Below are 24217 nucleotides of genomic sequence, written 5' to 3' on the forward strand. Positions count from 1 at the left end.
CCTTTTAAAATACGAAATGCCTCTATGAGATCTCCTCTCATTCTACTGGAAGTTCTAGCTTAAGATTCACCCAGCGTCTCCCCACTGCAGTTCCCACAGAACTGCTTCAAATCAGAAATAACAAACCCTGAATTAGGGACCATTTCTCAAAGTCTGCTGTCACCTGGCAGAACAATTTGTACAGATAGTTTCTGCAACATTGCAGGGAATTAATATTGTTGATTGAGGACAGCTTAGATGCCAGAAACCGCAATAGAACCAGATGTACATTTCAACATTCCGATCAATATACTTCCCCAGAGTTCTGCTTCAGTACTGCCTTGTAGTAAAGTTGTTGTGATCAATGAGAAAGGTGGGAGAAAGATTCATTGAAACTTCCCTTGGTATCACATCTTTAATCTGCGCAGGACCAAGTCAAATTCAAGGGATATAGGGCCCAAACACAGGCAAATGGTTCTAGCTTGGGGAGATAACTGCCTCCCTGCTGTAAACCTCTACAGGAGCCATATGAGCAGAAGAAAGGGAAAGGTCAGAGGTTTAAGGAGCTTCTTAATGGAGGAAGGAGGTTTGAGGAGGGAATTCCAGAACTTTGCTTCATCCTGCTGGCTCATTCCTGCCGTTGTTGCCTCTTTCAACCCACACCCGAGCAGTTTCCTCTTTCTGTTCTCGGGTTCACTGCAACCTCTTGCTCCTCATCCCAATTTGTCCTCATTCATCTAAGGAACATAAGAAATAGGAGCGGGAGTCAGCCGTCCAGACCGTCGAGTCTGCTCCGCCATTCAATGAGATCAGGACTGATCTGGCTCATCTCTACCTACCTGCCTTTTCTCCTTTTACGATGTAAAAAATCTCTCCAACCTTGTCTTAAATATATTGACTGAGGCCGCCTCCACTGCTTCAATGGGCGGAGAATTCCACAGATTCACCACCTTCTAGGAAAAGCAGTTCCTCCTCATCTCTGTCCCTGAATCTTGAGGCTATGTCCCCTAGTTCTGGTCTCAATGGAAACAACTTACCTACCTCTATCTTATCTAATTTAAAATAATTTTCATAATTTTAAAAGTTTTGATAAGATCTTCTCTCATTCTTCTAAATTCCAGTGAACATATACCCAATCTCTCCTCATAGCCCAACCCCCTCATCTCTAGAATCAACCTGGTGAACCTCCTCTTGACCACCTTCAAAGCCAACACATCCTTCCTCAATTAAGGAGGCCAGAACTGTACGCAGTTCTCCAGATGCTGCCTCACCAGGACCTTGTACAGTTGCAGCAGAAACTCTCTGCTCTTAAATTCAATCCCTCCAGCAACGAAGGCCAACGTTCCATTTGCCTCCTGCTGCACCTGCAAACCAACCTTTTGCAATTCATGCATAAGTATTCCCAAGTCCTTCTGCATGGCTGCAATCGCTTCCCATTTAAATTATATATCCTCACATTTCCCAACACTGTACTCCACCTGCCAGACCCTTGCCCACTCACTGTACCTATCTATAATCTCTCTGCAGACTCTCTGTATCCTCTGCACAATTTGATTTTTCACTCAATTTAGTGCCATCAGCAAGCTTAAATAAATTACACTCTGTCCCCTCTTCCAGACTGTTTACGTACATCGTGTACAGTTTCGGGCCCAGCACCGACCCCTGCAGCACCCCACTTACCACTGACAGGCTACCAGTAAAGCATCCTTGCACCCCAACACTCTGCTTCCTACTGGAAGGTTGAATGAAGGAAGCATAGATGAGAAGACAACCTGGAATATTAGGAAATGCGAGTGCTACATCTCTGTCACCTGTGTGAAAGAAATTCGAGCCCAGGTCGGTCTAACCAGCCATCTCCTTGCACATTGCATCATGAAAGACTAGGCGTTAGGGTCTTACTTACAAATGAGTGACGAACTAAGATTTGGACCTGAAAGATTTGGACCCCCAGATAACCAATATCTGAATCCCAGAGTTCTTACTCTTATTTACCAAACCTTGTGTAACCACAACCTTAAATTAAATTTATCTTTTGATTAATTTTTAAAAAATTTAAATATTGCTTGTGCCACCCAATTGACCTACAACCCCCAGTACATTTTGAATGGTGGGAAGAAACTGGAGCCCCCAGGGAAAACCCATGCAGACATGGGGGTTACGTACCAACTCCTTACAGACAGTGCGGGATTTGAACCCAAGTCCCAGTCACTGGCGCTGCAGGGGAATTGCACTAACCACTCTGCCAGGCCGATCACATCTTAGTACTCGACGGTGCTGGAGAAATCCAGCATGCCACACAGCATCCATAGAAGGTCAAAGGCAGTTGATGTTTCAGGTCTGAGATCTTCTTTCACTGCTGATACACTGGACAATGAAGATTTTGTTTCCTAACAGTTTTGGGTGTATTTTAATGGATTTTGGGCTGCTGATCTCAAAAATCACCTTCAAAAGTTCCTGTCATGTACTTTTTTTTTGGTATAACTTTTTATGTGATTTTCTGTCGTATTTTAAATCTACTTCAAGCATCCAAAACCATGAAGTGCACCATGCCATTGAAAAATAATTTTCTGCAATTGCCCTTGGACTTCCTCCCGGCCGATCTTGGTTTCACCGGGACATTGTGACCCTGGAAAAGCAGCATCAGGGCCATTGGAGTCCATCGCTGCTGGCCAACTATTGTTGGACACTGACACGAGGGGCATCAGATACCAAGTACAAATGAAAATCGGTAGCAAAACATTTTTAGGTCAGTTGAACTAACGCAAAATGATTAAAAGCTAATACAAGGTTTCTCCAACTTCCGACATGATGCAGGAAATCTGAAATTATCTTTGTGTTCGATTTGAAGTTGTCGATTATAATCACCAATTTCTTTTCAGGAAGCAATCCTTTTGAAAATAAAAGATTGTCATCATGCTGAAGAAGGGCTCGGGCCCAGAACTGTCCACTGCCTTTTGCTTTCTATGGATGCTGTGCGACCTGCTGAACTTCTGCACTTTTGTGGATTGCGCTGGATCCCAGCTCCTGCAGTTTTATTTCCACCCCACCTCCCCTGTTGACAATCGCATCTCCATCTCTTTTAGACGTGCAGAGGCTCTTGCTCACGGTGCACCATTATTCTGCTGAGCTGGCCATTTCAATTTATCTGCAACCCAAGCCAGATAAACCACGGGCATCACTGTGTGGTGTGTGGAAGGAACTGCATCAGGGATGCAAGCAAGACTCGAGGCTGAAATGCACTCCTGCAATCGGAACAGCCTTGCAAAGCAATCAACCTTTCTGGAGACATACAGGAGATGGCAGATATTGGAATCTGGAGCAAAACACACTTGCCAGGAAGAAAGCAGGTTGAGAAGCATCAGTGGGAGGCAAAGAACGGTCGACGTTTCAGACTCTTCATTGAGACTCTGACTTGTCTCTTTTATACATTGGACTATTCATCTTGAATTATATTTATCCTTTTCTTAGGATCTGACTGCCACCGGCAAACCAACATTGACCATCTTTAATTCCCCTCAAGTCAGGTCATTGGAGAGAACCCCGCATCTTTGGTCAAATAGAGGGTGCACCAGGTAAGGTCAGCAGATTTTTCCCCTCTCACTGACAAAGGCAGCCCAATAGTTTAGTGGACAGCATTACAAAAGTCTGGAGACAAACTGAACTTAAACTTCACAGCTGCCATGAGATTTGAACTCTGGCCTCCAGATTATGAGCCAAGTAATTCAACGGTCCACTGTTGACTGCAGTGCTGAACTATCTATTGATCTTTGTTTTGTATGCACAGTGATTACCTCCAAACTTTCAGCCCAGGAATCTTACATTGGAATCATTTAGCCCTGATTATCCACACACAGGAGGAAACACTGAGTCTCAACCTTGGCCTCCAGTTCTGAGTGTGTGGAGTCTGCCCGTTCTCCAGGTGGGTTTCCCCTGGGCACTCCTCCCACATCACGAAAAGCACATGGGCCAGTGAGCTGTGGTAAACTGCCCCTAGTGTGTAGGTGAAAGGTCAAATCTGGAGGGAACTGATGGAAACGTAGGATTAGAGATATATAGTCCATGGTCGCAGGGGCTGAAGGGTATGTCTGTGTCCACTGTCACCCAATTGCCTTTTATAAGATACAATTCTCATTCTCTCCCCCCCTCTCTCTCCCCCCTCTCTCTCCCCCTCTCTCTTCCTCCTCTCTCTCCCCCCTCCTCACTCCCCCTCCTCTCTCCCCCTCCTCACTCCCCCTCCTCTCTCCCCCTCCTCTCTCCCCCTCCTCTCTCCTCCCTCCCCTCTCTCACCCTCCCTCTCTCACCCTCCCCTCTCTCCCCCTCCACTCTCTCCCCTCTCCCCCTCCCCTCTCCCCCTCTCTCTACCCCCACTTTCTCCCTCCTCCCTCTCTCTCCTTCCTCTCCCTCCCCCTCCTCTCTCTCTCCCCCCTCTCTCCTCCCTCTCTCCCCCTCTCTCTCCCCCCCTCTCTCTCACCTCCTCTCTCTCACCCTCTCCCCCTCTCTCTCCCCCTCTCTCTTCCTCCTCTCTCTCCCCCCTCCTCACTCCCCCTCCTCTCTCCCCCTCCTCACTCCCCCTCCTCTCTCCCCCCTCCTCTCTCCCCCTCCTCTCACCTCCCTCCCCTCTCTCCCCCTCCCCTCTCTCCCCTCTCCCCCTCCCCTCTCCCTCTACCCCCTTTCTACCTCCTTCCTCTCTCTCCTTCCTCTCCCTCCCCCTCCTCTCTCTCTCCCTCCCTCTCTCCTCCTCTCTCCCCTTCTCTCTCCCCCTCTCTCCCCCCCTCTCTCCCCCCCTCTCTCTCCCCCTCTCTCTCCCCCTCTCTCTATCCCCCCTCCTCTCTCTCTCCCCTCTCCTCTCTCTCTCTCCCCTCTCCTCTCTCTCCCCCTCCCCTCTCTCCCCCTCCCCTTCCTCTCCCTCCCCCCTCTCCCTCCTCTCTCCCCTCTCCCCCTCCCCTCTCCCCCCTCTCTCTACCCCCCTCTTTCTCCCTCCTTCCTCTCTCTCCTTCCTCTCCCCCTCCTCTCTCTCTCTCTCTCCCCCCTCTCGCCCCTCTCTCTCCCCCCCTCTCTCCCCCCCCTCTCTCTCCCCTCCTCACTCCCCCTCCTCTCTCCCCCCTCCTCTCTCCCCCTCCTCTCTCCTCCCTCCCCTCTCTCACCCTCCCCTCTCCCCCCTCCCCTCTCCCCCCCTCTCTCTACCCCCCTCTTTCTCCCTCCTCCCTCTCTCTCCTTCCTCTCCCTCCCCCTCCTCTCTCTCTCCCCCCCTCTCCTCCCTCTCTCCCCCTCTCTCCCCTTCTCTCTCCCTCCTCTCTCTCACCCCCTCTCTCCCCCCTCTCTCTCCCCCTCTCTCTTCCTCCTCTCTCTCCCCCCTCCTCACTCCCCCTCCTCTCTCCCCCTCCTCACTCCCCCTCCTCTCTCCCCCTCCCTCTCTCCCCCCTCCTCTCTCCCCCTCCTCTCACCTCCCTCCCCTCTCTCCCCCTCCCCTCTCTCCCCTCTCCTCCTCCCCTCTCCCCCCTCTCTCTACCCCCTTTCTCCCACCTTCCTCTCTCTCCTTCCTCTCCCTCCCCCTCCTCTCTCTCTCCCTCCCTCTCTCCTCCCTCTCTCCCCCTCTCTCCTCTTCTCTCCCCTTCTCTCTCCCCCTCCTCTCCCCCCCTCTCTCTCCCCCCTCTCTCTCCCCCCTCTCTCTATCCCCCCTCCTCTCTCTCTCCCCTCTCCTCTCTCTCTCCCCTCCCCTCTCTCTCCCCCTCCCCTCTCTCCCCCTCCCCTTCCTCCCCCTCCCCCTCTCCCTCCTCTCTCCCCTCTCCCCCCTCCCCTCTCCCCCCTCTCTCTACCCCCCTCTTTCTCCCTCCTTCCTCTCTCTCCTTCCTCTCCCTCCCCCTCCTCTCTCTCTCTCTCCCCCTCTCTCTCCCCCCCCCTCTCTCTCCCCCCTCTCTCTCCCCCTCCTCTCCCCCCTCTCCTCTCTCTTTCCCCTCTCCTCTCTCTCTCCCCTCTCCTCGCTCTCCCCTCCCCTCTCTCTCCCCCTCTCTCTCTCTCTCCCCTCTCCTTTCTCTCCCCTCTCCTCTCTCTCCCCTCCCCTCTCTCTCCCCCTTTCCTCTCTCTCCCCTCCCCTCTCTCCCCCTCCCCTCTCTCTCCCTCCTTCCTCTCTCTCCTTCCTCTCCCTCCCCCTCCTCTCTCTCTCTCTCCCCCTCTCTCTCCCCCCTCTCTCCCCCCCTCTCTCTCCCCCTCTCTCTCCCCCTCCTCTCCCCCCTCTCCTCTCTCTTTCCCCTCTCCTCTCTCTCTCCCTCTCCTCTCTCTCCCCTCCCCTCTCTCTCCCCCCTCTCCTCTCTCTCTCCCCTCTCCTCTCTCTCTCTCCCCTCTCCTCTCTCCCCTCCCCTCTCTCTCTCCCCCTTTCCTCTCTCTCCCCTCCCCTCTCTCCCCCTCCCCTCTCTCTCACCCTCCCTTCTCTCCCCCCTCCCCCTTCCTCTCCCTCCCCCCTCTCCCTCCTCTCTCCCCTCTCTCTCCCTCCTCTCTCTCCCCCTCTCTCTTCCCCCCCCTCTCTACCCACTCTCCTCTCTCTCCCCCCTCCTGTCTCTCCCTCCCTCTCCAAACTCTGCTGCCATCCCATGGCCATGTCCGAACCTGCTATGTGCTAAGCTGCAGATTGTCAATGTTCTCCCTATTTAACCAATACTTTCTGCTGGTGCTTTAAATGGGTTATCAGCAACTTTGCCAGGCCATCTCCAAAACGCCACCCCAGTCACTGCATTCGACAATCTTGTTTCTTTCTATGCTCCATTTAAAGGGTCAAATTGAGATGGTCAGGAATTAGAAGTCATCAACCTTTACTGATCAAAGATCACAAGTCTCTTCTCCCTAATCTTTCCATTCCGGTCTGAGTTGTGGGTTCAAGTCCTAGCGCAGGGAGCAGACCCAAAATTCAAATCAACCATCATTGTAGAACTGAAGTAAGGCTGCAGTGTGGGAAGTGCCCGGCCACCTGCGGAGTGCGCGAGGTCACGGCCCCTCTTTACCCACCTGAAGGGGCCTGCTCCCCAAATTCTGGTTACACTTCAGCCCCGCGCTCCTGATCCATGCTACCGGGTGCAGAAGGGTAATCGGTTGATTGCCTTGTGGGGCCCCTGCTGGGGGATGGCGAAATTGGCTATTTGCGAGTTGAGATGGCAGCGGTGGGGGGGGGGGTGGGGGCGAGCTGACTGCCTGCTCGTCTTTCAGGGTTACGCCCGGGCCCGTGCAGTGTTGGGGCAGGAGCACGCAGTGTCTGAGGGAACGGTGTGTGTCCCCCAGAGGATCACGTGTGTGATAGATGATGAAAATGAAGTTTTAATTTGATGTGTTATAGAGAGGCGGTCGGAATTACTGCTTCTCGTGGTTTTGTTGCCGAATGTTTTAGTTGGTATTTTTTTGGTTTAAGGGAGTGCCATACTGCCCTGGGGGCACCGCACCATCTTTAGCACATTAAATCAAGATGGTTCTCCCAGGGAATACAAATATTTAAAAGCTTTTCTGTTTTCAAAGAAGAGGAGAATATTTCTGTGTCTTCATGATGGATTCTGTCAATCCCATCCACTTCCAAAGCACTTCCCAGCTGGGATGAAGTTTGGAAGCTGCAGATGGCGCTTATAGACATGCTTCACTTCATTGAGTCCTGTGTGGTGAAATGATCATCGGCCAAAGAGTCCCGTGGAAAGTGTGCGCAGTGGGTGAAGGTAAGAGAGAGCACCCTCAAGTCCTCAGCAGTTCAATGCACTGAAAATACTTTGTGCTCATGTTCACTTGGCAGGAAGCTTTCCCTCTGGGAGCAGTAACCCAGGAGCCAGGCCTAGGTTAACCATTAAGGACATGCTTAGGGCACCAAAGGAAGGGGGACACCAGATTTTTTTTCCAGTCAGAATTACCATGGTGCAGCTGAATTAGGGCCCCACAAAAAGGGCCCCCCCACAATAAATGGGAAAAAAACCCAACATAGATACAGATTATATTTAGAGTTGTGGTTTCTGGCCTGGAAGAAAATTGAATTTTTATCTATTATTTCACATTCAGCACTTACTGAGTCTTAATGGCTTGTCATTCAGACAATGGAAGGGTCGAGGGGGAACCATTGTTGGGCTGTGCTTAGGGCATCAGTTGCCCTTAATCCGGCCCTGCCAGGAGCAGAATTTCTCCTGCCAACTCAGGTTCCATGATTTATTTTCATGTTGTGGATATTGCCACATATTCTGCCCATCCTCGAGCAGTTAGAGTCACATTAGAATCCCCATCTAGGCCGGAGCGGGTAACGATGCCAGATTTCCTGGACAAAACACGGTAACCATGAAACTAAGAAAAGCTCCATGAAGATTAGCCGCAATTCCAGATCGACTTGTGCACTGGATTTCAAACTTCCCAGTGGAATTTGAACGGATGCCACAGATCAATGGTTCAACCTTCCAGCAATCAGTCTAACAGCAGAATTCCTACAACACCGTGACCGTATTGAAATTGAAATTCGACCCAAGGTTGGCACAGTTGACATAGTGCAACGTCTTTACAGAACTAGCAATCAGAACTGGGGTTCAAATCCCATACTGTCTGTAAGGAGTTGGTGCATTCTCCCCATGTCTGTGTGGGTTTTCCCTCCCACCATTCGAAATGTTCCAGGGCTGTAGGTTAATTGGGTATAAATTGAGCAGTACAGACTTGTGGATTGAAATTGAAAGAAAAAGGTTGAGAACCACTGCCTTAAATAGTTAATATGTTTAAATATTTTCCCTTTGCTGCATTTTAAGATAGCTTCTCTAATTTTTTTTTAAAATTCCTTGTTTCATTTTTGACTAGCAATTCCATTTGCTATCTTCTGAGAGAAGCTATCTTAAAATGTGGCAAAGGGAAAATATTTAAACATATTAACTCTTTAAGGCAGTGGTTCTCAACCTTTTTCTTTCCACTCACATACCTCCTTAAGTAATCCTTATGTTATCGGTGCTCTGTGATTAGTTAGGGATTGCTTAAGGTGGTGTGTGAGTGGGAAGAAAAAGTTTGCAAACCACTATTTTAATTGTCCCTCATGGACTCGTCATGTGCATGGTTTCAGAACTCCAAAGGAAATGATAATTTTTCTCAAGCAAAATATTTCAGAAACAATTGGGTCTGGAGCAGTGATTCTCAATCTTCCCTTCCCACTCACACACCACCTTAAGTAATCCCTACCTAATAACAGAGCACTGATGACATCGGGATCAAGTGGGACGTGAGTGGAAAGAAAAAGGTTGAGAACCACTGATTTAAAGTGTATATCAGGGCAAGGTGATTGGGCAAAGTCAGTGATTTTGTGAACAGGAAATCATGTCTGACTCATTTTTTTTTGCAGTTCTCTGAAGAAGTGAATGTGCTGTTGAGAGAATTTCCAGAAGGGTCTTGAAAAGATGCCACATCAAAGGGCATGGGGAAAATGAAAGCTCACAGCATGGAAGTAATGTGTGTGGGTGAAAGGTTGCCCGTCCGATGGGAAACAACGTATAGGCATAAATGGGTTGGGTTCCAGCTGGCAAGATACAACTAGCCTGGAATCTCGACTTTACATTTTAGACGTACAGCGCAGTATCAAGCCCTTCTGACCCACAAGCCCTGTACTTTTTTTGAAGGATGGGAGGAAATCAGACCACCTGGAATAAACCTATGCTGTTGTGGGAGAATGTACAAACCTTGCTGGATTCATACCTCTGTCCCTGGCGCTCTAAGCAGTGTTGTGCTAACCGCTTTGCTAACTGCTACCTCCTTGAAACAATTTACATAGACAGGACTGACCAACGTGATTGCTGCTAACTGAAAGATAGCAGGGAAGGTCGTTTGTGGAGAGACCACGGGGCATTGACAGCGTGCAAGGATCCAGCAAATAGGATTCCTTCTGAACTGAGAAATCCTGGTGTGAGCATCTAATTCCCCAGAGAATTTTGGGAAGTTAAAAATCCTCACTGATATTTTTTTTAAATAAGATCCTTGGATGAAGTGAAATAGCTTCATGTTCTTAGGAATAAACACCTCCAAAGCCCTGACCTGGGCCAAGAATGTTAATGAAGCAAGTGCATCAACACTTCTACTTTCTTAGAAGACCAGCACGATCCCCTTGTTCCCTCAACTTCTACAGGTGGATCACAGAAAGCATACATCCTGCTGCTGGGTCATGAGCTGTTCTGCTCAAGATCGGAAGAAACTGCTGAAGATGGCAAAGGCATCCCAAAACATCGGAAAATTCCCCTCCACAGGCTCCGTCTACACCTCCCGCGGCCTAGCAGAGGCAGCAGACTTACAGACAGACCCATCATACCCCAGACACACACTCTTCCATTGGTGAGAAAACATGGGCGCAAAGAAAATCACTCATCAATAGGTTTAAAAACAGTTTCATCCCTGCAGCTGTCAGGCTCTTGAATGATCCCCACACCATGGTCATTGCAACTCAATACTGTAAATTCTGCTCTTCTACTTTATACAGAAGTAAGAATGTCAGAGCTTACCTGCCAGGTTACATGTCGAAGAACTCTTCTCATTGCATTTGGTATAATATGACAAAAAACTCATCTGGACTCAGCCTGGAGTCAGAGATGAGGGGAATTAGCCTACGAGGAGAGATGGTACTGTACTCACTGAATTGAGAGGTATCTCATAGAAATGTACAAAATTATTAAAGGCTTAGACAAGATAGAGGTAGGCAAGTTGTTTCCATTGGTGGGGGAGAACAACAACTACAGGACATAGCCTAGTAGATTGAGGATGGAGATGAGGAGAATTTGCTTTTCCCAGAGATGGTGAGTCTGTGGAATTTGCTGCCCATTGAGGTAGTGGAAGCGACCTCAGTGAATATATTTAGCACAAATTTGGATAGATTTTTTACATAGTAGGAGAATTGAGGAATATGGGGAAAAGGCAGATTAGTGGAGATGGGCCTTGATCTCATTGAATGGCAGAGGAGGCTCGACGGCCTACTCCTGCTTCTTGCATTCTTATAAAAGAGCCCCAACTATTTACTCAATGCCATTTTGTTCCTGATCATAACTCCCTCCCTTTTGATTCCCAATTCAGAGCTTTATCAGAAATATCATTAAATTGATTGAATCTACTCAAGGTTTCTATTAATACAAACAAAGACCAAAGTATATAATTCCTTGGAAGAAATCCCACCCTGACTGGGACGAAGACAGCAGTCAGAAATGGCCTGTATGCTGTAGGAACTGTGACTTACTCCCATTCCTTGCGCTTTGCCTGAGGGGTGCTGTGCATTTTGTGAGATTCGTGGGCTTTGATGACATCCCTGTGGTCCACCAAGCCTCCCCGCCTCCTGTAGGGAGCCGCCAGCCCTCCGTCCATCATCTGGTAATACTGCGCCTCGCGGTAAGCACCGGGGCCGCGGTGAATCGCTGAATCACTGCCAGCCGAGCCTTTCATGCTACACACTGCGTCGTAGTAATTTGGAGGGGACGAGGGTCGGAGGTCTGGGGCGGATGCCCGAGGGCGACCTCTGGGATCCATCCACGCCCCTGCGTTTGGGTTCATCGATCTTTCTGCCCAAAGCGAGGTGCAGGAACTGCTGCAAAAGAAGAAGCAGAGCTAAACACAGTGCTCCATACCCAGTGAATAACCATTAGAAGCAGAGAGTACAGTCCCAGAGCACAAATGTCTACAGCAGCCATTTTCAAAAGGGATCACAAAGCCCTTCACCATCCCCACCACCCCCCCCCCCCCACCCAGGGTCCACAGCACATTTAAGAGGGGGAGCCATGGACTGAAATCAAAATCTTTTTCCACATAGTCAGTGGGAGAGAAGTAGGGAAGAATCCAACTTAAAGAATGCTTCGCTGGGAAGGGGGCCCATAAACTTTGAGTAGAGTTCCAAGGGAACTGCAGCCAAAAACAGGTTGAGATGCCACTCTGCCAAGCATCTTATAAGCCTAGGGTCATGGAGTGATACGGCACACAAAATAGGCCCTTCAACCCATCTTATGCTAGCCATCAACAATCCGTTTACACTAATCCCACATTAATCCTGATTTTTCGTCTTTATTTTTGAAATATTTTTTATTGTGTTTAACAAAAAACCTTTTGCACAAGGTAAACTAATGATAACAAATCAAAATCATATATGTGTCACATATCAATTGTAAACTAGAAGCATAAACATAAATATTACATCATTTATTTCATTCAGGTCAAATTCTATTACAATAAATAACAATTAAATTACAACCATTTCCAGCAAAGAAACAGGCCAGTTCAACCCTTCTAGTCCATGCCGAACAATTTCTCTCACCTAGTCCCACTGACCTGCATTCGGCTCATAACCTTCCTCACTTCTCCTGTCCATATACCTATTCAACTTTTCCTTAGATATTACAATAGATCTCTGCCAGAAGTTCATTCCACACCCCCACCACCCACTGCATGAAGAAATTCCCCCTCATGTTTCCCCTAAACCTTTCCTCTTTTACTCTCAAACCATGCCCTCTTGTTTGAATCTTCCCCCAGTCTCAATGGAAAAAAGCCCATCCACATTGATTATCCCCCTTACAATTTTGAATATCAAATCCACCCCTCAATCATCTACACTCCAGGGAATAAAGTCCCAGCCTGCTCAACCTTTCCCTGTAACTCAAACCCTGAAACCCCGGCAACATTCTCGTAAACCTCCTCTGCGCTCTCTCTATTCTGTTTATATCCTTCCTGTAATTCAGTGACTAAAACTGTACACAATATTCCAAATTTGGCCTCACCAACGCCTTAAACATTTTCAACATCACATCCCAACTCTTGTATTCAATACTCTGATTTATTAAAGCCAACATGCCAAATGCCTTCTTCACCACGCTATGATCCAACTTTTAAGGAATTATGTACCAAGGCTCCTAAATCCCTTTATTCCACTGCTCTCCTCAGTTGTCTACCATTTAACGTGCATGCCCTATTTTGATTAGTCGTACCAAAATATATTTATAAGTATTAAACTCCATCTGCCATCTTTCAACTCACTCTTCTAACTGGCCTATATCACCCTGTAAGCTTTGATAATCTTCCTCATTATCCACAACACCGCCAATCTTTGTATCACCTGCAAATTTACTAATCCAATTTTCCACCCTATTATCTAGATCATTAATATATATGACAAACAACAGTAGACCCAATACCGATCCCTGAGGTTATCTGCTCGACACTAGCCTCCAATTCGACAAGCAATTTTCCACCACTACTCTCTGGCATCAATATTCTTTTCCTTCGTGAATACTGAAGAAAAAATGTTTAAAATTTCTCCCTTCTCCTCTGGCTTATCACGGAGCCTACCCTTCAAGGGGCCCCAATTTTCTTTTACTTTTAATGTACCTTATAGAAACTCTGGATTTATTTTTACTTTATCTGCCAAAGCAGCTTCATATTTCCTTTTAGCCTTTCTAACTGCAAGAATTTTTAAAAATGTTTAAAAAATATACACTCATATTTCTCAAGCAAGTTGCCTATTCCCTGCTGTTTATACCTGTTTATCCCTCTTCCTCAGATTCAAGTTCCCAATATCTTTTTAAAACCAAGGCTCCCTATAGTTTCTCGCCTTTCCTTTAATCCTCACAGGGACATACTGACCTTATGCTCTTAAAGTTACTCCTTTGAATTTCCTCCATTTATCTATTACATCCTTCCCTGAAAATATCTCAATTCACACGCTCTAAATCTTCTCATCTCCTCAAAATTCACTTCCTTCCAATCAAGAATCTCAACCTTTGGCCTACCTCTATTCTTTACCATTACTACCTAAAAAACTAATAGTATTGTGATCACTAGACCCAAAGTATTCCCCAACACAAACCTCTGTCACCTAACCTATCTTGTTCCCCAATAAGAGATCAAATACTGCCCTGTCTTGATCCAGTTCTATGTACTGATTAAGAAAACTTTCCTGAACACACTTAAACTCTACCCCATCCAGCCCTCTTACTGTATGGGCATCCCAGTTAACGTACGGAAAGTTGAAATCTCCCATGACTACCACCTTGTGTTTATTACACATAAAAGCAAGCTCCTTACAAATTTGCTCCTCCATTTCCCTCATCCCATTTGTGGTCTATAATACACTCCCATTAATGTATTCATGCCTCTTCCATTCCTCAATTCTACCCAAATAGCCTCACTGGACGATCCCTCCAAACCATCCTGCCACAGCACTGCTGTAATGTTCTCTCTAGTAAGCAATGCAATTCTTCACGTTTTATTCCCCCCTGTTCTATAATGCATAAAACAACAGAATCCTGGAATATTTAACTGCCAAACATGCCCTTCCTGCAGCCAAGCTTCACTGATGGCCACAATATCGTATTTCCACGTGGCCATCTGTGCCTTAAGCTCATCCTCCTTATTTACAACGCTCCTTGCATTAAAATATATGCATTTGAGAAAGTTCTCCACAAATATTCCTTTGGTTACCATCTACTTTTACCCCTTTCCCCCTTTATTAATTTTACATTCTATTCCCTCCATTCCTGCCAGTCTAGGTGTTCTTCCTCCCTCATCTCTGTACTCTCATTTGGATTCCCACCTACCTGCCAAACTAGTTTAAACCCTCCCCAACATCTCAAGCAAACTTGCCCACCAGGATATTGGATCCCCCTCCAGTTCAAGTGCAGCCTGTCATTTTTGTGCAGGTCAGATTTTCTGCAGAAGAGATCCCAATGATCCAGAAATCTGAACCCCTGCCCCATCTCCTGAGCCATGCATTCACCCTCCACAGCTTCCTATTTCACTGGACCTAAAGTGTTCCCTAACACAAACCTCTGTCAACTAACTCATGCCCAAACAGGGGATCCAAATACTGCCCCCTCTCAAATCAGTTCATTAGCACATGGCACAGGCAGCAATCCTGAGATTGCCACCCTTAACTATATAACCCTTCTTCAGGACCTCATCCCCACTTCTAACTATGTCATTGGTCCTCACATGGATCACAACTTCTGGCTGCTCCCCCTCCCCCTCCAGAATGCTGTGGACTCCATCAGACAAACCCCTGACCCTGGCACCTTGGAGGCAACATACCAACCAGGAGCCTCAATCTCATCCACCAAACCTCCTAATTGCTCCTCCAACCAGCAAGTCCTCAACTGCAAGAGCCCTTCTCTTTCTTCCCCCCCCCACTTCCCTTCTGAGCAAAGGGTCCAGACCCTGTGCCAGAGACCTGATCACTGTGACTTGTCCCCCACAGTTAATTTCTTCCCTCCTTTCTCCCCACCCCTCCCAACAATAACCAAAGCAGTATACTTGTTTTTTTTTAATTTTTTATTTTTCACACCACAAACCACATTGACCAAAATACATACATCTTCCTTTTCAAATATATACAGTGTCATTTTCTCCCCCCCTCCCTCCTCTCCCTCCCCCCCTACCTCCCCCCCAATCCATTTAAAGTACAAAATCTAAGATACATTAAACCAGTCAAACAATGTTGTCATTCAATAAAAATAAACAAGAAATTCCAATGAGTCAATTCTTTTCATTTCCTTCTCCTTTCGTTAATTTAGGTAGTGAATGTCCCCGGTAGGTTTTCTCTATTGTGTTTCATGTATGGCTCCCATATTTGTTCAAATATTTCAATATTATTTCTTAAACTATATGTTATTTTTCTAATGGAATACATTTATTCATTTCTATATACCATTGTTGTATTCTCAAATTATCTTCCAATTTCCAGGTTTGCATAATACATTTTTTTTGCTACGGCTAGAGCTATCTTAACAAATCTTTTTTGTGCACCATCCAAATCAAGTCCAAATTCTTTGTTTTTTATGTTACTTAGGAGGAAGATCTCTGGGTTCTTTGGTATATTGTTTTCTGTAATTTTATTTAATATCTGGTTTAGATCTTCCCAAAATTTTTCTACTTTCTCACATGTCCAGATTGCATGAATTGTTGTTCCCATTTCTTTTTTACAATGAAAACATCTGTCAGATACTGTTGGGTCCCATTTATTTAACTTTTGAGGTGTAATGTATAGCCTGTGTATCCAGTTATATTGTATCATACATAACCTCGTATTTATTGTATTTCTCATCATTCCAGAGCATAACTTCTCCCATGTTTCCTTTTTTATCTTTATATTTAAATCTTGTTCCCATTTTTGTTTAGTTTTACCATTTGTTTCCTCATTCTCCTTTTCTTGCAGTTTAATATACATATTTGTTATAAATCTTTTGATTAACATTGTATCTGTAATCACATATTCAAAGTTACTTCCCTCTGGTAACCTCAGACTGCTTCCTAATTTGTCCTTCAAGTAGGATCTCAATTGGTAATATGCCAACACTGTATCTTGAGTTATATTATATTTATCTTTCATTTGTTCAAAGGATAATAATCTATTTCCTGAAAAACAATTTTATATTCTTTTGATCCCTTTTTTCTCCCATTCTCTAAAGGAAAGGTTATCTATTGTAAAAGGGAGTAACTGATTTTGCATCATTATTAGTTTTGGTAATTGGTCATTTGTTTTATTCCTTTCTACATGAATCTTCTTCCAAATATTGAGCAGATGATGTAATACTGGAGAACTCCTACGTTGTACCAATTTTTCACCCCATTTATATAATATGTGTTCAGGTATCTTTTCCCCTATTTTATCTAGTTCTAATCAAGTCCAATCTGGCTTTTCCCTTGTTTGGTAAAAATCTGATAGGTATCTTAATTGTGCGGCTCTATAATAATTTTTAAAGTTTGGCAGTTGTAAGCCTCCTTGTTTATACCATTCTGTTAATTTATCTAGTGCTATCCTCGGTTTCCCCCCTTTCCATAAAAATGTCCTTATTATTTTCTTTAACTCCTTGAAGAATTTCTCTGTCAAGTTTATTGGCAATGCCTGAAATAGGTATAATATCCTTGGGAAAATGTTCATTTTAATACAGCTTATCCTTCCTATTAGTGTTAATGGTAAATTTTTCCAATGCTCTAAATCGCCCTGTAATTTTTTCATTGGTGGATAATAATTGAGTTTATATAGATGGCCGAGATTTTTATTTATTTATATACCTAGGTATCTTATTGCTTGCATTTGCCATCTGAATGGTGATTCCTTCTTAAATTTTGAGAAATCCGCATTATTCATTGGCATTGCTTCACTTTTATTTACGTTAATCTTATAACCCAACACTTCTCCATATTTCTTCAATTTCTTATATAATTCTTTTATTGATAGTTCTGGTTCTGTTAAGTATACTATAACATCATCCGCAAATAAACTGATTTTATATTCCTTGTCTTTTATTTTTATCCCTTTTATATTATTTTCTGTTCTTATGAATTCTGCTAGTGGTTCCATAACTAACGCGAACAATAAGGGTGATAGTGGGCATCCCTGCCTTGTTGATCTGCTTAAGTTAAATTGCTTTGATATATATCCATTTACTGTCACTTTCATCAATGGCCCCTTATATAACGCTTTAATCCAATTAATATACTTCTCTGGTAAACTGTATTTTTGCAATACTTTGAATAAATAATTCCATTCTACTCTGTCAAAGGCCTTCTCTGCGTCTAAAGCAACTGCTACTGTTAGTGCTTTACTCCCTTCTACTGCATGAATTAAGTTAATAAATTTACAAATATTATCTGTTGTTCGTCTTTTTTTAATAAATCCAGTTTGGTCTAGATTTACCATTTTAGGTACATAATCTGCTAATCTGTTTGCTAATAGTTTAGCTATTATCTTATAATCTGTGTTAAGTAATGATATTGGTCTATATGATGCTGGTGCGTGTGGATCTTTCCCTGTCTTTGGTATTACTGTAATTATTGCTGTTTTGCATGAATCTGGTAAGCTTTGTGTTTTGTCACTCTGGTTGATTACTTCCAGGAGGGGAGGAATTAATAAATCTTTAAATGTTTTATAGAATTCTATTGGGAATCCATCCCTTCCTGGTGTTTTATTATTTGGTAGTTTTTTTATTATCTCTTGTATTTCTACTATTTCAAATGGTTCTGTTAATTTATTTTGTTCCTCTATTTGTAATTTTGGTAGTTCAATTTTAGTTAAAAATTCATCTATTTTGCCTTCTTTCCCTTCATTTTCAGTTTGGTATAATTGTTCATAGAAGTCTCTAAAGCTTTCATTGATCTCCGTTGGATTATGTGTGATTTGTTTGTCTTTTTTCCTTGATGCCAATACCATTTTGTTAGCTTGTTCTGTCTAAAGCTGCCATGCTAGAATTTTGTGCGTTTTTTCTCCTAGTTCATAATATTTCTGTTTTGTCTTCATTATGTTCTTCTCCACCTTATATGTTTGTAGTGTTTCATATTTTATTTTTTTATCTGCCAATTCTCTTCTTTTAGTTGTATCTTCCTTCATTGCTAATTCTTTTTCTATATTTACTATTTCCCTTTCCAACTGCTCTGTTTCCTGATTATAGTCCTTCCTCATCTTGGTTACATAACTTATTATTTGCCCTCTAATGAACGCTTTCATTGCATCCCATAGAATAAACTTATCTTTCACTGATTCCGTATTTATTTCAAAGTACATTTTAATTTGTCTTTCAATGAATTCTCTAAAATCCTGCCTTTTAAGTAGCATGGAGTTTAATCTCCATCTATACATTCTTGGAGGGATGTCCTCTAACTCTATTGTCAATATCAAGGGTGAATATTCCGATAATATTCTAGTTTTATATTCTGTTTTTCTTACTCTATCTTGCATACGAGCTGATAACAGAAATAGGTCTATTCTTGAGTATGTTTTATGTCTACCCGAATAATATGAATATTCCTTTTCCTTTGGGTGTTGTTTCCTCCATATATCCAAAAGTTGGATTTCTTGCATCGATTTAATTATAATTTTGGTTACTTTGTTATTTCTGTTAATTTTTTTCCCAGTTTTATCCATATTTGAATCCAAATTAAGGTTGAAATCCCCTCCTATTAATATGTTCCCTTGCGTATCTGTTATCTTCAAAAACATATCTTGCATAAACTTTTGATCTTCTTCGTTAGGTGAATATACATTGAGTAGATTCCAAAACTCCAAATATATCTGACATTTTATCATTACATATCTCCCTGCTGGATCTATTATTTCCTCTTCTATTTTATTTGGTACATTTTTACTGATTAATATAGCTACTCCTCTTGCTTTTGAATTATACGATGCTGCTGTTACATGTCGTACCCAATCTCTCTTTAATTTCTTGTGATCCAATTCAGTTAAATGTGTTTCTTGCACAAATGCTATATCAATTTTTTCTTTTTTCAGTAAATTTAGCAGTTTCTTCCTTTTGATTTGGTTATGTATTCCATTAATATTTAAAGTCATATAGTTCAACGTAGCCATTTCATACTTTGTTTATCTTCCCTTTCCATTTCTCCATCATCACCTTTCCTTCTTATCCATTTCTGCTTTCTTGTTTTGAACACTTTATAAGACAACATTTCTAAAACATCAAACATTTTCCTTATTCTCCTATTTAAAACTTCTTTAACCCCATTCTCCCCTCCCCTCCTGAGTTGCCCTTTATCCCTTGTCATGCAACCACATCTCCCCTCTCCATTTGGATTTGCGAATTCACTCGCAAACGTCAACTGATTTTGCAGTGACCGTAACTCCTCCCCACCCAGCCCCCCCCCGGAAAAGATTTCAATTTTCATATATAACAAAGGTCACTCTTTTAATTCCCTCCTTATTCCCTCTATTTTCATTCCCTTATTAATTCTTATCTGTACTCTATATATTTTCCTCTAAATACGGATACACTCATGTATACACATATATACATACACATCTATATATATATATACCCATATCTTTCTTTGGCTTGGCTTCGCGGACGAAGATTTATGGAGGGGGTAGAAAGTCCACGTCAGCTGCAGGCTCGTTTGTGGCTGACCAGTCCGATGCGGGACAGGCAGACACGATTGCAGCGGTTGCAAGGGAAAATTGGTTGGTTGGGGTTGGGTGTTGGGTTTTTCCTCCTTTGCCTTTTGTCAGTGAGGTGGGCTCTGCGGTCTTCTTCAAAGGAGGCTGCTGCCCGCCAAACTGTGAGGCGCCAAGATGCACGGTTTGAGGCGTTATCAGCCCACTGGCGGTGGTCAATGTGGCAGGCACCAAGAGATTTCTTTAGGCAGTCCTTGTACCTTTTCTTTGGTGCACCTCTGTCACGGTGGCCAGTGGAGAGCTCGCCATATAATACGATCTTGGGAAGGCGATGGTCCTCCATTCTGGAGACGTGACCCATCCAGCGCAGCTGGATCTTCAGCAGCGTGGACTCGATGCTGTCGACCTCTGCCATCTCGAGTACCTCGACGTTAGGGGTGTGAGCGCTCCAATGGATGTTGAGGATGGAGCGGAGACAACGCTGGTGGAAGCGTTCTAGGAGCCGTAGGTGGTGCCGGTAGAGGTCCCATGATTCGGAGCCGAACAGGAGTGTGGGTATGACAACGGCTCTGTATACGCTTATCTTTGTTAGGTTTTTCAGTTGGTTGTTTTTCCAGACTCTTTTGTGTAGTCTTCCAAAGGCGCTATTTGCCTTGGCGAGTCTGTTGTCTATCTCATTGTCGATCCTTGCATCTGATGAAATGGTGCAGCCGAGATAGGTAAACTGGTTGACCGTTTTGAGTTTTGTGTGCCCGATGGAGATGTGGGGGGGCTGGTAGTCATGGTGGGGAGCTGGCTGATGGAGGACCTCAGTTTTCTTCAGGCTGACTTCCAGGCCAAACATTTTGGCAGTTTCCGCAAAGCAGGACGTCAAGCGCTGAAGAGCTGGCTCTGAATGGGCAACTAAAGCGGCATCATCTGCAAAGAGTAGTTCACGGACAAGTTTCTCTTGTGTCTTGGTGTGAGCTTGCAGGCGCCTCAGATTGAAGAGACTGCCATCCGTGCGGTACCGGATGTAAACAGCGTCTTCATTGTTGGGGTCTTTCATGGCTTGGTTCAGCATCATGCTGAAGAAGATTGAAAAGAGGGTTGGTGCGAGAACACAGCCTTGCTTCACGCCATTGTTAATGGAGAAGGGTTCAGAGAGCTCATTGCTGTATCTGACCCGACCTTGTTGGTTTTCGTGCAGTTGGATAATCATGTTGAGGAACTTTGGGGGACATCCGATGCGCTCTAGTATTTGCCAAAGCCCTTTCCTGCTCACGGTGTCGAAGGCTTTGGTGAGGTCAACAAAGGTGATGTAGAGTCCTTTGTTTTGTTCTCTGCACTTTTCTTGGAGCTGTCTGAGGGCAAAGACCATGTCAGTGGTTCCTCTGTTTGCGCGAAAGCCGCACTGTGATTCTGGGAGAATATTCTCAGCGACACTAGGTATACACACATACATATAGTTCGTGGTCATTTTTACTCTCATTACATGTCTTCATCTCTCTGCTTGTTTTGTAGTTGTTCTGCAAATTTTCGTGCTTCCTCTGGATCCGAGAATAGTCTGTTTTGTTGCCCTGGAATAACTATTTTAAGTACCGCTGGGTACTTTAACATAAATTTATATTCTTTTTTCCATAAGATCGTTTTTGCTGTATTGAACTCCTTCCTCTCCTTCAGGAGTTCAAAACTTATGTCTGGATAGAAAAAAAAATTTTGACCTTTGTATTCCAGTGACTTTTTGTCTTCTCTTATTTTCTTCATTGCTTTCTCCAATATATTTTCTCTTGTTGTATATCTTAAGAATTTTACTAAAATGGATCTTGGTTTTTGCTGCGGTTGTGATTTCGGGGCTAATGTTCTATGTGCCCTCTCTAGTTCCATTTCTTCCTGTAATTCTGGTCTTCCTAGGACCCTGGGGATCCAATCTTTTATAAATTCTCTCATATTCTTGCCTTCTTCATCTTCCTTAAGGCCCACTATCTTTATATTATTTCTTCTATTATAGTTTTCCATTATATCTATCTTCTGAGCTAACAGCTCATGTGCCTCTTTAACTTTATTAGATTCTTCTAATTTCTCTTTTAAGTCCTCTACTTCCATTTCTACGATTATTTCTCGTTCTTCCACATTTTCCACTCTTTTTCCTATCTCTGATATGACCATTTCTATTTTATTCATTTTTTCTTCTGCACTCTTAATTCTTCTTTTTATCTCATTCAATTCTTGTAATTGCCATTCTTTCACTGATTCCATATATTCTTTAAAAAAAGATATATCCATTGTCTTGCCTTTCTCTTCTTCCATTTCTTTCTGTTCTTCTTCTTCTTCTTCCTCTGGGTTGACCATCTGTTGTTTCCTTGTTTTCTTTTTACCCTCTTCTTTCTTGTTGTCGTTATTTTCTCTGTTCTGCACCTGTTGCTGTGTTGCAGGTGTCTCTCTCAGCTGTGGAGATCGACTCCGCAGCTGTTCCCCCCTCCCATCCGTGTGTTGCGCACTTATACTCAGCTCTTCGAGCCATTTTTGTAGTCCCGAGCACGGGACTTCCACTGACCTGAGGGAGCGGGCCTCTCTCTCCGCGGTGGGCCTCCTCGGACAGGTAAGGCCTTCACCTTCTTCTTCCGACGTTCTTTCTTCTTCTCTTCTTCCCGTTGTTTTCGACTTTTCTCTCTTCGCTGCCATTTTCTTCTCACCTTTATTTTTACTTTGTTTTAATTTTTACTCTTGTACCTTTGTGTTTTGTGCGTTTTTTTTTACTTTTCCAGAGAGGGCTGGAATTCCCTGACCGGCCACTACTCCATCACGTGACTCCTCAAGCAGTATACTTGTTGAGGGGGAACAGTCACAGGGGTACTCTTCACTGCCTGTCTTCCCCCTGCCTGTTAAGGGGGAACTGCCTCTGCCTCCTTTATGATTCTCATTTCATCCAGCTGCAACTCCAGTTCCCTTACACCAGGGGTGTCAAACTCAAATTCACCGAGGGCCAAAATTAAAAACTTGGACTAAGTCGTGGGCCAAACTAAATATTTATTGAAAATTTTCAACAACTTCTGCATGTTTTCTCTTCTTTCAACATATGTAATGTTAAACTTTTTCTTATTAAAATAAATGTTTAATATTAGTTTTGGTTAAACACTTTCCTGAAGAAGCATTAACAAATGAGAAATAAAATATTCAATAAATAATATTTCTCTATAGCCTTTAAGCTCCTTTTAAATGTATTTTTTCCCCACAAACCAACAAGTCAAAAAAATAACAACTTGCTTCAATGAAAATCCAATCTTTCAACTATGAACAGTCCAAAGTTAACCAAAGAAAATATTAATCCAAGGTTAGCTTGCTACACTGTGATTTACTCTGATGCACCTGGGTCTAAACCAGATACTTGGCACCCCTTCTTAGATGCAAGTTCATCAAACTCTGGGGTCAGAATTTGCCTCCCACCTGTCTTGAAAGGTCCTGTTTTCTGTCTTTCGTTTGGCCATTTTTTGTAAGGGGTTTATTACATGTGAGTTGGGCGACAGGTCGCAGATGGTAATGAAAGTAAAGAGAGGAGGTAGGGGCGATTAGCGGGCTGACGCCAACACATTTGCAAACCATTCTGGGATTTGTAGTATTAGCTGTGCATGCGCTATATTGGCGCGGCGGCCAGCAGGCCAGCTCTAATACATATTTGATATGATCTTGCGGGCCAAATATAATTATATCACGGGCCAAATTTGGCCCGCGGGCCTGAGTTTGACATGTGTGCCTTACACAGTCACCCAGGAGTTGCTACTGGATGCTCTTTTCGTAGGTGTAGTCAACAGGAACATCTGTCCCTAACCTCCCAAAATCAGAGCATAGGACAACCCCATCTGCCTCCATCACCTGCCTCTCTATTTCAGTTAGAGTAATTAAAGATAAACTCAAAACAGACATACCAAACCTTATCTCACAGGGAGCTCTTCCCACCCCCATCACCTCCTTCTCTCATCCCCCATTGCTCTCTCACCCACACCTCTCTCACCCACACCTCTCTCACCCACACCTCTCTCACCCACACCTCTCTCACCCACACCTCTCTCTCACCCACACCTCTCTCTCTCACCCACACCTCTCTCTCACCCACACCTCTCTCTCACACCCACACCTCTCTCTCACACCCACACCTCTCTCTCACACCCACACCTCTCTCACACCCACACCTCTCTCTCACACCCACACCTCTCTCACACCCACACCTCTCTCTCACACCCACACCTCTCTCACACACACACCTCTCTCTCACACACACACCTCTCTCTCACACACACACCCCTCTCTCACACACCTCTCTCTCTCTCACACACCTCTCTCTCTCACACACACACATCTCTCTCTCACACACACACATCTCTCTCACACACACCTCTCTCACACACACCT

At 44.3% G+C, this 24217-nt stretch overlaps 1 protein-coding gene across 1 annotated transcript in view; it reads right to left on the bottom strand.

Annotated features, from left to right (window-relative positions):
• Nucleotides 1-24217, bottom strand: part of LOC138756809 (uncharacterized) — a 66700-nt gene that overhangs the window by 31698 nt on the left and 10785 nt on the right. Inside the window, exon 2 of the mRNA XM_069923199.1 lies at nucleotides 11183-11527. Coding sequence (XP_069779300.1) covers nucleotides 11183-11527 — 345 coding nt within the window. The remainder of the gene's footprint in view (nucleotides 1-11182; nucleotides 11528-24217) is intronic.

The sequence above is a fragment of the Narcine bancroftii genome, chromosome 3, assembly GCF_036971445.1.
Source record: "Narcine bancroftii isolate sNarBan1 chromosome 3, sNarBan1.hap1, whole genome shotgun sequence".
Lineage (NCBI taxonomy): Eukaryota > Metazoa > Chordata > Chondrichthyes > Torpediniformes > Narcinidae > Narcine > Narcine bancroftii.